This window comes from Sarcophilus harrisii, chromosome 2, assembly GCF_902635505.1.
Source record: "Sarcophilus harrisii chromosome 2, mSarHar1.11, whole genome shotgun sequence".
NCBI lineage: Eukaryota > Metazoa > Chordata > Mammalia > Dasyuromorphia > Dasyuridae > Sarcophilus > Sarcophilus harrisii.
This window is the reverse complement of record NC_045427.1, coordinates 148,944,481-148,961,257: the sequence shown is the minus strand read 5'-3', so window position 1 is coordinate 148,961,257 and position 16,777 is coordinate 148,944,481. Positions and strand designations below refer to the sequence as shown.

General features: G+C 31.9%; 1 protein-coding gene across 1 annotated transcript in view; it reads left to right on the top strand.

Moving 5' to 3' along the window:
- XRN2 (5'-3' exoribonuclease 2) overlaps positions 1-16,777 on the top strand; it is a 101,862-nt gene that overhangs the window by 72,755 nt on the left and 12,330 nt on the right. Inside the window, exons 25-27 of the mRNA XM_031951037.1 lie at positions 3,417-3,485; positions 3,603-3,734; positions 7,916-8,040. Of these exons, the coding sequence (XP_031806897.1) occupies positions 3,417-3,485; positions 3,603-3,734; positions 7,916-8,040 (326 nt within the window). The remainder of the gene's footprint in view (positions 1-3,416; positions 3,486-3,602; positions 3,735-7,915; positions 8,041-16,777) is intronic.

The following is a 16,777-nucleotide window of genomic DNA, read 5'->3' as shown; positions in this document are numbered from 1 at the left end:
AGAGCATTTCATTCTTGGGGATATTGTTTAAAGTACTACTTGTAGTACAAATGAAAAATCAATTTAGCATTCTCATCTTTAGCACCCTCACAACATAAACTTTACAATACTAGTGACGTAATTGTATGATTGAAGTAGCAGGTTACAAGTCAAGAATTCATTATATAATGTTGTAAATGCTGTAAGTCTGAAGGTATTGGACATTTTATAGTGTCTTAAGTTCATGTTGTATCTTTCTGCAAATGGAAGTAGCAGTTATTCGACTAAAAGCACTTAAATAAAATCTGAGTAGAAAATCTTGGCCATTAAAAATAGAAAATATATTTTATGTTATGAGGTGGTGAAACTTGTATTTATTTGTACAAAATCACTTCATTTTGAATTTCAGGAGCACTTTATCTTCTATTAGTAGAATTATATTCAAAGTATATTTTGGATGAAACTATATTAAGAGTTAAATAAGTACAATATCATTTCAGTTAACCTGAATCCTAGGCAATATAAGGTTGTTCTATTGAGAGGTGTATGTGTGATCTCCAAATTTTATAGATTCAGAGCCAGAAAGGGACCTCATGGGGAAACTAGTTCAGTCCCTTCATTTGAAAAACAAAACAAAACAAAACAGTAAAGGCTTATTAAGGTGAAGTGACTTGTCCATAGTCACAGAGGCAGCCAGTGGTAGAGCATAGTCTGTCCTTGAAATCCAGGCCTCCTAACATCAGATCCAGTGCTCTTTCTACTGCCTTATGTCACATGCTATTCTAGAAATGTTTTCTTTCTCAAGGTTCTTAAAAAAAAAAAAAAAAAAAAAAAGAATATTGTTATTAGTAATAAAAAAGAGACTTTGGGGTAAAAAGTCTGCCTTTAATTTTAAAAATACATCCTTTTTTACCTTGCAAAAATGGAAAATTATCAGTTATGAATTATTATGTTTGAATTTATATGAATTTTATTCCTTGAGATTAATTATACTTAGAAAATTTTAAGTCATGATATGATGAAAAAGTTGAGGTAACACGAAAAAGTTGATTTGAAAAGAAAATCAGTAGTACTGAATTCTATTATGTACCGACAACAGGAAACTTTACTAAAATTTTAGAAATTGCCATATTAACATCAGGATTCTCCAAGAATGGAATTTAATAGGGAAGGCTATGTCCCACCTCTGTTCCCTCACTCACCCACATTATTGCATCATTGTTTCAGAAATTGATCTATAGTAACTGATCTATGGATCTATAGAGTGATCTATATAGCCTCAGTATTTTCATTTGTAAAATAAAAGGTTTGAACTTCATGAATTTTGAATTCCTCTCCAGCTCTATATTTATGATCTCATGATTTTAAGGGTAAATAAATTCTTTCTTTACTTTCTCTGGAATAATAGGATGTTTAATTAATCAATGGAGAATAGCAAAGCATTTGTTAAATAATAGAATTATTTAAATACAACCGTTTAGACATTTTTTTTTTCTTTTACCTATCTTATAATGAGAGAAGGAACATAGTGGGAGTCTTGTAGTATATTTTTCCCATTGTATTAGAGGTTGGGAATATTGCATGAATAAATTGAATATTCTTTCAATCATTTGTTAAAAAATAAATATACTCTTCCATCAGGCTGCATATTTAGAATCTAGCTTTTTTGTTGGTTTCTTATTTGGTAGTCAGTTATTTCTATTTAAAAGCAGATTTTTTTTTTTTTTTAATGAACTTAATTACATTAACCTTCCATGTGTTAAAAGTGTTAAATTCCAGAGGAGAATTGCAAGAAGCCAAATTTCAAAACTGTATGCTACCTCTTTCATGGTATATACTGGATTTGATTTAAAGTTCATTCTTAACCAAAATGCTGTGTTACTATGACCATAATGTAAACTTGAGTTTGGAGAAAATATACCATCCTCAATTCTTTGCAGAGGTGGGGACCATAGGTGTGGATTACTGCTTATGCTGTCTGTCAGATTGTTTGGGTTTGGCCTTTTTTCTCTTTTGTTCTTTGTTATAAAATATGGTTTATTTGTTAGAGGAAGGAGGAAAGGAAGATGTATTTGGAAAGGAAGGTGATGTAAGAACAAAAAGCATTAATACAAATTATTAAATAGTTATTTCTTAAAACATGAGATATACTTAAATGGAAAAAATACATTGAAAAAACATACTTGTCCATTTGGAATTGTTCACTGTGTTTTTATTATTTCCTATCATTACTGCAAATAGTTAAGAATAGATTTTTAAAAGTTAACAAATTTGCTTTCTGGTTTCAGGTTTGTGTTTTTTTTTTGGCTGTGGATAAAGTATAGTGGCCAATAGAACTCTAGAGGAAAGGGAAGAGGGATAATAAAGGAAATTAAATAAGCTTAGACTGGGTTTTTTTTTTTTTAATTTTTATTTTTTATTACCTTTTGTAATATTCTGAAATTAGTTATCACTTATCCCAGAAAAGCTAGCTGCCAATAATGGTACTTATATATTAAAATGAGAGCAATTTTTTCAAAATAGACCATTTCTTTTTTTCATTATTGTACATAAACTGCCTGTTTTATAATCGAATGACTTTTGATCATACTTAATCTGAACTGTTCAAAATGATAAATTCTTTAGTAATCAATAAGTTGTTAATAAATTCCCACTTTATAAGTGATACTGCCTTACCTTTTACACAGACTGAATTTTCTGACCTTACAAATAGACATACAAATCAAATTCCCTTATAGTGAGAGATGGACAATAAAACAAAGTTTTTCTTTAAAATACAAAACTTTAAAATACAAACTTTGTTTTTAAACTACTTTTTCTTTAAAAAGAAACTACTTTTTCTTTAAAATCAAAAATTCCAGTCAGTTGAAGACTTTTATTGCAATGGGATTTGACGCCTATTAAATGCTAAAGAGAGATCCTCACTATATATATAAACAGATCTAAAGATTTGTTAACATTTAAAGAAGTTTATCCTGTTTCCAATATAATAATGGATTTAAATTTTAAATTATAAACATCTTTATAGCATCTTTTATTACTCTGTAATTTTCCTATCCTAGTGCTCTTGACACAGTAGACAGTAAAGAAATACTGTTGACTGGTATCAGTTTGAAAAGGAAAGTACCAGGAGCAGCTTAGGTAGTGCAATAAGATAGAGCACTGGTCCTGGAGCCAAGAGGATCTGAGTTCAAATCCAGCCTCAGACTGTGATATTGCTAGCTGTGTAATCCTGGGCAAGTTACTTAACTCTGATTGCCTCAAAAAGGAAAATGCCTACAAAGGTCAAGCAAATGGAGAAATAGTTAGCTGGAAATTTAGGTATCTATGAAATTCAATCACTCATATTAATACAGCCATTTGAGAGTTTAATTAAATGATTTATAAGTTGTCCTTAATCTGGCCTTTTCATTAGGTACTTATTTTCTCTTTTTCAGTATTAATTTTAAAGATCCACAATTTGCTGACGATTACATTTTTAAAGCTACAGTGCTACCAGGAGCAAGGTAACTAAGCTTTTTTTTTTTTTTTTTTTTTCCTTCAAAAACTATCTAGATTTTTCATAACAGTAGTTAACTTGTATATAAGTAATTAAGATGTATGTTGAATTTTCAAATGTTCAGAAAACCTGCAACTGTACTCAAACCTGGTGATTGGGAAAAATCCAGCAATGGAAGGCAATGGAGACCACAGCTTGGTTTTAATCGAGACCGCAGGCCAGTTCACTTAGATCAGTCAGCATTTAGGACACTAGGGTAAGTAATGCTTTGACCATTTCCTTATATACTTTTCTTCCCCAAGTCTTCTTTTTTTTTTAAACCAGAAAATAATAAATAATCTTAGTAACTAATGCTTAATGGTACTCAATAGTAAAATTATTTTAAATTTACCTTTAAAAATTGATGAAATATACCTCAAAATCAAATACAGAAAGAAATAATAAATACATTTTTTTTCAGATCATGATGCAATAAAAAGTTCATGCAATAAAAGGCCAAGGGAAAATAGACCAAAAATTAATTGGAAATTAAATAATCTAATCCTAAAGAATGAATGGATAAAACAACATATCATAGGCACAATCAGTAAATTTCATCCAAGAGAATGACAATAATGAGACATACCAAAATTTGTGGGATTTGACTACTATTAAATGCTAAAGAGAGATCCTCACTACATATATATATATATATATATATATATATATATATATATATATATATATATACACACACAGAGATCTAAAGATTTGTTAACATTTAAAGAAGTTTATCCTGTTTCCAATATAGTGTAATAATGGATTTAATGGCTACAGCCAAAGCAATTATTAGGGGAAATTTTATATTTCTATATTTCTAGATATTGTAGAAAATAGAGAAAGAGAAGATCAATGAATTGGGCATGCAACTAAAAAAGTTAGAAAAACAACAAATTTAAAACCCCCAATTAAATTTGAAATTCTGATAATAAAAGGGGAGAATAATAAAATTAAAAGAAGAAAAACGATTGAATTAATAAATAAAACTAAAAATTGGTTTTATGAAAAAAAAAGACAACAAAACAAACTTTTGATTAGAAAAAGGAAAGAAGAAAATCAAATTGTTAGTCTCAAAATGAAATGGGAGAAATTTTCATCAATGAAGAGGAAATTAGTACAATAATTAGGAGTTATTTTGCCCAGCTATATGGCAATAAATTTGATAATCTAAGTGAAATGGAGGAATATCTACAAAAATATAGATTGTCCAGATTTACATTAGAGGAAATAAATTAAATAGACCCATTTTAGAAAAAGCTTTTAATCAACTCCCTAATAAAAAAATCTCCAGAGCCACATGGATTTAAATATGAATTCTACCAAACATTTGAAGAATAATTAATTCCAATACTATACAAATTGTTTGAAAAAATAGGAAAAGGAGTCCTACCGAATTCTTTTTATGACACAGATTTGGTGCTGAAACCTAAACAGGGTAGGGTGAAAATAGAGAAAGAAAATTATAGATCAATTTCTCTGATGAGTATTGATGCAAAAATCTTGAATTAAATATTAGCAAAGAGGTTACAGAAGTCATCCCTAGAATAAATACACTATGACCAAGTAGGATTTACATCAGGCCTGCAGGTGTGGTTTAATATTAAGAAAACTATTAGCATAATTGACTATTAGTAATCAAACTAACAAAAATCATAGGATTATTTCAATAGGTGCAGAAAAAGCATTTGATAGTATCCAACACCCATTCCCATTAAAAACACGGGAGAGTATAGAGTAAATGGTGTTTTCCTTAAAACGATGAGTGGCGTTTATCTAAAATCAGCAAGCATCATGTGTCATGAGCACAAACTACTACCATTCCCAGTAAAATCAAGGGTGAAAACAGGGTTGCCCACTATCAACATTATATTAGAAATGTTAGCTTTGGCAGTAAGAGAAGAAAAGAGATGAAAGGAATTAGAGTAGGTAATGAGGAAACCAAATTATCACTCTTTGCAGATATTATACTTAGAGAATCCTAGAAAAAACTACTAGAAACAATTCACAACTTTAGCAAAGTCACAGCATACAAAATAAATCCACATAAGTCATCAATATTTTTATATATTACCAACAAAGTCCAACAGCAGGAGATAAAAAGAGAAATTCCATTCAAAATAACTGTTGATAATATTTGGGAGTCTTATCTGCCAAAGCAAAGTCAGGAACCTATATGAACAACTACAAAATATTTTCTACACAAATAAAGTCAGATCTAATCAATTGGAAAAATATCAAGTGCTCATGGATAGGCCGAGCGAATGTAATAAAAATGACAATCCTACTTAAATTAATCTACTTATTTAGTGCCATACCAATCAAACTCCCAAGGAATTATTTTACAGATCTAGAAAAAAAAATAATAACAAAGTTCATCTGGAAGAACAAAAGGTCAAGAATTTCAAAAGAATTAATGGAGGCAGGGAGGAGAGGGAAACAAATGAAGATGGTCTAATTGTACCAGATCTAAAACTATATTATAAAGCAGTGGTCATCAAAACCACTTGGTATTGGCTAAGAAATAGTTTTCAGTGCAATAGGTTTGCATCACAGAACAAAATAGTCAATGACTGTAGTAATCTAGTGTTTGACAGACCCAAAGACCCCAGCTTTTGGAATAAGAAGAACCCACCATTTGACAAAAATTGCTGAAAAAAATTGGAAAGTAACTAGTATGGCAGAAACTAGGCATTGAACTACATCTAACACTGTATATCAAGATAAGATCTGAAATGGATTCATGATTTAGACATACAAAGTGATACTATAAGCAAATTAGAACAGGATAGTTTACCTCTCAGATCTGGGGAGAAGGCAGGAATTTGTGATCAAAGAAAGAAGAACTGGAACTCATTATTGAACACAAATAGATAATTTTGAATGAACAAAACTAATACAGACAAGATTAAAAGGCAAGTAATAAATTGGGAAAACATTTTTACATTCAAGAATTCTCATAAAGGCCTCAATTCTAAAATACCTAGGAAATTAACTCAAATTTGTAAGAATTCAAGACGCTCTCCAGTTGATAATAGTCAAAAGGATATGAATAGATAATTTACAGATTAAGAAATTGAAACCATCTCTAATCAAAGAAAAGATGCTCCAAATCACTGTTGATCAGAGAAATGCAAATTAAGACAATTCTGAGGTACCCACTACACACCTCTCAGATTGGCTAAGATGACAGTAAAAGATGACTGATGTTGGAGGTGATATGGGAAAACTGGGACACTGATGCATTGTTGGTGAAGTTGTGAACTGATCTAGCCATTCTAGAGAGCTATTTGGAACTATGCTTAAAGGGATATCAAACTCTTCATAGCCTTTGATCTAGTACTTTTTCTACTGGGCTTATATTCCAAAGAAATCTTAAAGGAAGAAAAGGGACCCATGTGTACAGAAATGTTTGTGGAAGCTCTTTTTGTAGTGGCAAGAAACTAGAAACTGAGTAGATGCCCCTCAATTGGTGAATGGCTAAATAAGTTATGGTATATGAATGTTATGGAACATTATTGTTTATGAGAAATGAGCAACATTTTCAGAGGCCTGGAGAGACTTACATGAACTGATGCTAAGTGAAGTGGTGAGCTGAACCAGAAAATCGTGGTATATGACAAGAAGATTGTATGATGATTAATTCTGATGGACATGACTCTTTTCAACAGTGAGATGGTTCAGGCCAGTTCCAATGATCTTGTGGTGATAAGAACCATCTACACTCAGAGGAGAGGACTGTGGGAACTGAGTGTAGATCACAATATAGCATTTTCACTTCTTTTGTTGTTGTTTGCTTGAATTTTAGACTAGTTTATGAAGAACTTACACAAAACAAGTGTTCACACAGAGGTCAAAAAAAACAATACAAAGTCTCTCTGAAGAACTTTGGTATCGTTGTGAAACATAAAAGATACTGGCATAGGCCTGCACAGCATGGTGTGCCTATGTAAAAAAGGCTCTGTGCTCTTCCAGTAAAACAGAACTGCATTAGCTCAAAAGAAATGGGTGATGCACAAATTTAGAAAGGAATCCCCTTCGAACATTCGTATAGACTTTTTGTGCTTGACTATAGAACCTTCCAAGCTGGTATTGGTCTGATTAGCCATAGTTAGATGCATCATCTACCTTGACTCCAACGTGGTGATGTTATTTTGGTTCCTTTTGAGCACTAACAATAACATCCAACCAACAAGATGGCCACTTTGGCTAGATCGTAGAATGCTTGAGGTGGAATGATGTATATTACAATACAGAAAACTAAGTTGGATTAGGTTCTTAAGAGTTTGTATTTGATCCTTGAGGTAGGTAGGGAGTTCCTGGTTAAGGGATTTGAACAAAGTTGCCATTTATGTTTTAAAGAAATTTTTCTAATTTTAAATATTTTTTTGTACATTATAGCCACGTCATGCCAAGAGGTCCAGGAGGTGGACCTTATAGCAATGCTGCACCACCTGGAAATTACCAGGGAAATTTATACAGGCCAATGATAAGAGGACAAGCACAGATTCCAAAGCTTATGTCAAGTAAGTTGTTACTTCCTTCTATAATTTTATTTTTAAAGGAAGGTTTTTCTTATTTTTTTCGCAAAGATAATTTTACTTTTGTTTAGCAGTCACAAATTGGTACCAACAATTTATTAAAAGTAGATGTAAATCTTTAAAGGATCTATTATACAAATGCTGTTTTTGGTTTCTGTATTAGGATTTTAGCATCAGTTACATATGTATAATTGCTGTTGAATAGGCTTATACTCAATTTGTTTTTCATTTAACATAATAATCTGCTTTTGAATTTTTAGAGATAGTATAAGAATGTTTTTACTTTTCCTTTATTGTCAAAAAAATATATAGTTGGCACATGACATCTAAAAAAAATTTAGTAGGATCATAGTTACCAGTAGTTCTGTTTTTCAATCACTTGTAGCTTACTTTTAGTGCTTTATATTTCTTTCATTTGCAGAAATTTGGGGGGCTGGTATAATGAATTAAGACATTCATTGAACTGTTCTTTGGATTTCATATCATGATATATTCATCAAAGTGCCGTTTTAAGAAATATATCCTACAATAGAAATTTTGTTTGTTCCCATTCCTGATAGCTGTTTGATCCCATGTGTTTTATTTACGTCCCTTAATAGTCTTGTGTTCACTTTCATGGGTTTCTTGGTTTTTCACTTGCTTTCTAAAATACTTTCTCATTTTATAGAGTATTAATATGCTTGCTTTCCCAGGGCTCCTTCGATATTAGCTATTTCACTTTTTTTTTTTTTTTTTTTTTTTTTTAACATTTTTGCCAATTTTCTGGGTATTAAGCATTTTTCTTACTAAAGTGTTAGTTGGAGTAGTCATTCATGTGCTTGGTAAGTTTAATCATCTATAAAATGGGGATCATTAATAGCATTTACTTCACATGAATTGTGAGTATTAAATGAGATAACACATGTAAAATTATTTTCAAACCCTTTAATGCACAATTTAAATTGTAGTTCTTTTGAGCATTTAAAATTACTTTTTCGTTATGTAAAGGAAGAGGAAGACATGATATAAGGTGTAGAATGTTTGAAGGGAAGTTAGGTTTTTTTTTTTGTTTTGTTTTTAAGAATAGTTGAGGCCCTTAAACTGTTTTTAGTCAGATTAAAAGATGGTAACAGAAGAAAAGATTATGGACTTTTCGTATTAGAAAGAAAGACTAGACTAGGTGATGATACTGAAAATTCACAATAATTTAGCCTATACTTTTTGAGCACCAGCTGTGCCAGACAGTGCAAATACATAACAAGAACAAAACAGTCACTTCTCTCAAGGTGCTTATATTCCTTTGGGAAGGGGGAAAGAAGAAAAAACAAAGCTTGTAGGAAATTAAAAAACATACGAAGTAATTTCTGAGGGAAGGAACTAATTGAGCAGAATAGAATCAGAAAAGATTCCTATATAGGATCACATTTGTTAGTTCAAACTTAGTTGTTTTGAAAGAAACGAGAGATTCTGTCTGTAGTGAAGGGAATCAGAACAAGTGCATTTCAGACCTACCAAGATAGCAGATATCAATAGGGATATCAATAAAGAGGCTTGTTTGCCTAGAACATCTAATAGGTGAAGAGCCTGTATAGGAGTTTTAGAGAGGGAGGCTAGAACTAGAGGGTGAAAGACTTCCAAAGTCAAACAAGAGTTTGTTTTATTTTAGATATAAGAGGAAGCTACTAAAATTCTCAAGCAGACAAATCACATGATCATCCCTGTGGTTTCTGATGATCAACTCTGCAATTGTGTTGAATATACATTAAAGAAAGAAGTGACTGCATGTAAGAGGATCAGTTTTAAAGGCTATTGCTTTATCAGCACAAATTTATTAAAGAAAAGCAAGATTTTTATCCCCTCTTTTTTTCTATAATCTGTTGTCTTGTAGGTCACCGTTTTGCTTTTCTTAATGATGGCCTCACAAAGTTGAGTCTTACCTTACAGTCACTTAAAAGTGAAGGTTTAAAGAGTAGAAAAGCTGAAATCTAACACTTTAAGTCCATTAAGGAGATTAGTCTAGATCTTGTAGCACTAAGTGTATTCAATTGCATGGTTTTTGGGGTGCAGCTGGAAACTTGAGGGACAAGTTTAGAGTATTGTGAACATTGGTACAGAGAATCAGTACTTACAAAAATAGACAGTTGCTGAGCAGTAGTCATTGCCTAATTTGGCTTCTGCAGAAATTTTTTTTTTTTTTAATAGCCTTTTATTTACAGGATATATACATGGGTAACTTTACAGCATTAACAATTGCCAAACCTCTTGTTCCAATTTTTCACCTCTTACCCCCCCCCACCCCCTCCCCTGGATGGCAGGATGACCAGTAGATGTTAAATATATTAAAATAGAACTTAGATACACAATAAGTATACATGACCAAAACATTATTTTGCTGTACAAAAAGAATCAGGCTCTGAATTATTGTACAATTAGCTTGTGATGGAAATCAAAAATGCATGTGTGCATAAATATAGGGATTGGGAATTTAATGTAATGGTTTTTAGTCATCTCCCAGAGTTATTTTTCTGGGCATAGCTAGTTCAGTTCATTACTGCTCCATTAGAAATGATTTGGTTGATCTCGTTGCTGAGGATGGCCTGATCCATCAGAACTGGTCATCATCTAGTATTGTTGTTGAAGTATATAATGATCTCCTGGTTCTGCTCATTTCACTCAGCATCAGTTCGTGTAAGTCTCTCCAGGCCTTTCTGAAATCATCCTGTTGGTCATTTCTTACAGAACAGTAATATTCCATAATTTTCATATACCACAATTTATTCAGCCATTCTCCAACTGATGGACATGCAGAAAAAATTTGAAAGGTGACCAAGAATTTTTTATTTCTTTTCAGTTAGGGAACAGATTTCTTTTTCAAGTGGATAGTCATACTACTCAGATTAGCTCAAGTTATAGATTCACCAAGCAGGGGTATGATTAGAGGTTAATGTGGCTAACGAACCATTAAAGTGACAGATAATAGGATCAGAATTGGGTAGAGAAGCCAAGTCAGAATGGACTTACTGGGAAAGTATAGGTAAAGTAAAAGTCTTCATGAAGATAAAAGAGCTCATTTTTCTGTGAGAAATAAAGAGCTTTTTGGGGAAAGATTGAAGGTCCAGGTAGGTAAAAATTTTAAGTTGAATACTTTAGAAATTAATGCAGTTCTTTGAGATTGAGTTAGGAGGTGTGTCTAATGTGGGGGTAGAGATTGGAGTTAGTTACAATTGTGAACATAAATGAATTATGGTAAAGATGTTAAGAGGAATTAACAGCATGAATGTGAAGTCTCAGATTTTGGCAGAAATGGGGTAGAGTGAGATTTAGAAACATGATAAAAGTCATAAGGAATTTTATATAGTGACTTGGAATCATAGTAACAGAGATAAGGAAAAGCATTTTTTAAAAAATATATATTATGAACATTGGTACAGAGAATCAGTACTTATAAAAATAGACAGTTGCTGAGCAGTAGTCATTGCCTAATTTGGCTTCTGCAGAATCATTGTAGTAACTTTTTAAAAAAATAAAATGTGGAAATCAAAGAAAACAATGGGAGTACAAATTAAAATATGGGGATAGAGTTCTGTCCACTGTACAACAGGAGAAATTTTTTTTTTTTTTTTAATGATTTAAGATTTAAAATTATGTGATTTTTGCATTTGTCTTTTGGCATCATGTGTCGTATTTTAGTTATCCTGGAAAATTTTATCATTGGAATTAGGATTTTGGAGTTAAATAAAACCTTAGAAGTTCATTGACTTTGTTTTCCTTATTTTAAAATGATTCATTTAAATTACATGCCTTTGGTACTGAGGAGACACCAAAAAGTTTTTTTTAATATATAACATCTCAATAGTATTTTCTTTTCTTTCATATTCAAAAGAAATCTATACAGATAGTTCTTACTTCATATAAATTTACATTAATGCAAATTTGACTTTACATAAAAAATTAAAGAGATCCGTATTTAAAAAAAAAAAGTTACTTTTATTACATAGTGCTGTGTGTTCTTACAAGTTTTCTTGCTTGTGTTATCTCTCTCATCTTTTTCTCTTTGTATCCCCTAAGCTTCACAGTCACCCTTCCTCAACACTCCCTCCCCCCTCCCCCTTTTGGTCAAGAAAAAAAAATCTAGAAAAGAACAAAAAAAAAACCCAAAACCTCCAACTAAAAGCAGAGGAATGGACAAACAGAGCAGAGACTACTTCTGGTTCAGGGGCTTGCCTTTAGATTTCTGGTATGAAGATAGGAGACATTTAATCACTCCATTATCCTGTGTGTCTGTTTTCTGTTGATCAACCTTCAGATCCTACATGTCTGTCCCTGGTCCCTGAACATTCTCTGTCCTCCATTATTTTTGTTCATGTCCAGCTCCCACAGTTTTGCCCTCAGGATATTCTTCCTCTCAGTCTTAGCCAGGTGCCCATGTGGCTGAATCAACCTCCCTCCTCCCCTCTGTGTGTTCCCTCTACTGCTTCAGCTTCTCTGACTCGGATTTCTGTAGGTCCTTGAACTTTGTCCTAGCTCCCTCCTTCCATAGGCTCATGGCTTTCTTCTTCTTCTCCCCATATCTACAGGCAAATTCTTAAACATAAAAATCATTTTATATGTAGAGGTGTGCAGAACAGTCCATTTAATGTAAAGTAAGCATTGCCTACCTCTCTTGCAAGGTTTCAGAACAATTATGCATTTGTCTATAAGGTTTTTCCTGATGCCTTTTTGATTCATTATTGTTAGTATTACAGATACATATACATTTTAAGGATGTTGTTTTGATCCTTCATCCTCAAAGAATACCAATGACATCATGAGGGCAAAATTTTGACTTGTGTATGAATTGGATTTAAATGAGACAGACATCATCAGCCTCACTGTCTCCTCCAGAGTCAACAAAGTCCAGTGGCAAAACAAAAGTTAAGAATGTTGTTAATGGCTCAGGATGCAGTGGGTGACCTTAGTCTTTTAGAATTAAGTTTTTCCCAGGTCTTAGTTTATCTGAGCAGTGAAAGCCCATTTGGTGACAAAGGACTAGGTGAGAATTGAAACAAAAGATTTACCATCACAAAACTATCACTTTGGGAGAGTTTCTATCCAGAAAATTCCTATTTAGATTCACTTTAAGCCTTCAAAACCTAAACAATGAGCTACAGAGGTTGGAGGGCTATTATTGACCATTCAATGAGACATGCATAAAGATATTTATAGAACTAAATATTAATATTTTCCTTCAGCCATCTTAACATTATAATCAATTTCAGAATTGAAAAGTTCCCCAGAGATCATCTAGTCCAAGCTATTTATACCTGTATCCAAAAGTAAACAAAAAGTTAAAAAAATTCCTTAAAAGATTCCTTTCTGGAGAAGAGCCCAATATTCCTTCCTTACCAATCACTTGTCCACTGTGAGATAAGTTAAGATTTAAGAAATTTTTCCTCATATCGCCCTAGATTTGCCTTTTTATGACTCATACATCTCAACAGGTTACATAAGGGGACTGAACAATAGCAGATAAGGAGACATAAGCAAATCTAAAGTTAGACATTTGAGGAATGGTCCCAATCAGGGGATGTTGAGCCCTGATATAGGGAAGAAATTTTGGGCTTCATCATCAGTTCTTCTTGGAAGACAGCTGTTGATTCAATAATAAATAGAAAGCAATACCCTATTTCTGTTGCAAACCTGCAGTACTTTGGCACTTTTGATCACGAAATTTTGGGAAGGACATGAAGAGAAAGTGAAGAGAGAATTTAAATGATCCAAGGTACTTAGGTAGCTGTACTGTTAGAATAGACTCTATAAACATTAGTACTTCAATCTGTAGACAGAGATAGAGAAATTATATTATTTATACTGTAAAATCAAGTTCACTATTCAACAGAAGCCAGAACAAGAGAATTCTATATGGTGTTTTAAGAATAATACTTTTTAAGATAGAATTCCAAATTGTCCCATAGCTGATATCTTGTCAGAGTCAAGTATAGTCTTGAGGATCAGTTATGAATGGCATATTTGGTTTTTGCAGTCACCAGTGTCTGATTTAAGACTTTAATTTTAAATCAGTAAACTTGTCACTTAAATGAATTTGAAGTGATATTGAAGTTAATATGAAATCTTTGTTATTGCTACATTGCTTAGATATGAATTGAAAATATATATAGGTTCAAAAAGTGTTTAGATATATTTAATTGGTTATTTGGTAATAGATTATAGGAAAAAAACTAGAGGAATTTAGGGAGACCTAATTTTTTAGGCCAGCATAATAATAATTGACCATTTATTTGGAGCTTTAAGGATTACAAAGTAATTTGCATGCATTATCTTTGATGAAATATGTAAAGTGTTTTCCAACCCTTAAAGCACTATATAATATTAACTATTTTGCTCTTATCTCATTTGAGCTTCCCAACAATCCCATGAGGTATAGGTACTATGGGTATTATTATCCCTATTTTACAGATGAGGAATCTTAGCACTCATAGGTTGTCCATGGTATACAACTAGTAAGTATCAGAAATGGGATGTGAACTCGGATTTCTCCTGACTTCAGGTCCAACACCCTCTCCCTTTTGCTACGTTGTATCTTTTAATGAAAAGTAGCCAACCCAACACACAAATCATTCCTTTGTTTCCCACATAAAGATAAAATCCTGGGATAGAGTGGACTTTAAGTCTAAAACTTTATTACTTATCTATTTTACTATGTAACACAAGGTAGAAGTACTGATAAGGAAAGATGATTTCTCCGTATTAGACCTCTTTCCTTAATAATGCTTCCTTATTACTATTTATTTTGAGTTTCTTTTAACCAGAATCTTTTCTTCATATTTATATAGTTAATTCTTTAAGGGTACTGATGGGGACTGGGCCTGTGATTTCATTGGTATAAAGAAATTCCTCAGTGAGTAATAAATTTCCCTCTACAATTGAAGGTTTATACCTATAACTTAAAGATTGAAGGTTGTTATCAAGAGCAGAGGCAGCATCTTTATAAATATAGTTAGTTTGAAAGTAGATATTTTAAATTGGAAAATAGCATGGTGCTTTATGCAAAAAAATGTTATTTAATCTATTCTCTTCTAGTTAATGCAGTTTAAACTGTTCTGAAAATTTCTGTCAACACTATAGATTATTCTTAGGAAATTTCAAATTTATACTGATTTGCTAGTTCTTTTAAATATCTTTAGTGTCATAGCTCTGTGGGGTTTTGTTATATGATCATATGAAATTGTGCTCAAGAAGGGCAGTTCGGTCAATCAAGCTGCCACTCTTTTTCAAGTGTCGGTTGTGGGTGTTTCTTACTTTTGTTCTCTGATTTGACTTTGATGTGCCAATTTTTAGCTGATGAATAATTGTTCCTGTGCTGATAACTTGGAGTCAAGTACAGTCTCCAGTATTCATTGCAAATGGCATATTTGGTTTTTGCAGTCTTCAGTATCTGATTTTTTACTTTAATTTTGTCAGTAAACTTGTCAATTAACTGCATTTGAAAAGTGATTTTTTGATTAAAGCAATCAGTAAACACGAAATCTTTTCTTTGATTGCTACACTGATTAGGTAAATTGTTACTTGAGAAGCAACTGAAGAAGCCTTGCTGAATATGGCCTTTATAGTACTAGGAAAGGCCTAACTTTAAAAAAATCAAAAGAAAATATTAACTGTCATTTTTTCTCTTCTGTCTGAACCTTTCTCAAGTGCAATTCACTATCTCACCATGTTTTTTTCTTCCTCTCAAATTGATCTTCTTTCAAAGCCATACAAATGAATGGTAATAAGTTTGTTTTAAATTCTACTTCATTACTCATAAGACTGGATATTTCTGCTTATGAATACTTAAGGACTATATATGTTCCTCAGAGCTGCATAAAGAGATTTGATTAAAAGTATCCTTGGCGTTTTCTTTTATATCCTGTTTTTTTCCTTTGTATTAGAAAAGAATGCTTAATAATTTTAAGGCAGAATATTTTAAATGTAAACTTTATTTTCTGGTGAATTTGCAAATGTTTGTAGTTGGAAAAAGGACACATTTAGGTTGGGTTTTGGGGGATAGAGCAATGAATAACTTTTCTAACTAATCAAAATCATATCAAGACAAATTGTGTAGGTAATCTAGACCAAAGGTTAACCTGAACATTAAAAAAAAAAAAAGTTTTCATAATTGCATTTAAGTATAATTGGTTTTCTTTGTAGCCTTATGTATTTTTTTGTGTTTTGTGTATTTTCAAAAACAACAACAATAATAATATTCTGAGGACTCATAGATTTTACCAAATTGAAGTTCATAATATCAAAAAGATTAAGAACCCTTGCTTTTGTTTGGTAAAGAAATATCTCCTTAGTAAAACTTTACACATTTAAATACCTTTAATTAGACTTTTTTTTAAAGATACAGCAACTTAGTAAATATATATTAATATTAATATATGTAATTAGTGTTATTCTGCAATTTTGCTGTAATGTAAATGGTGGTGTTATCCTTCCACAAACAAGAAACTTTGCCCAAACCCTCCCAATGCTAGTGTGATCCCTTCATGATTATCTCCATTTTCTCCTGTATATATCTTACCTATAGTCATTTCCATTAGATTATGAGATACTTGAAAGTAAGTAATCCTTCCTTTTCCTCTTCCTTTTTGTCCACAGGATTTAATAACACAGTGCTAGAACATAGTAGATGCTTAGCAAGTAGTGGCTGACATTAGCTTTCTAAGTACAAACTCCTTCATCCCCCTTCTCATCATTACAA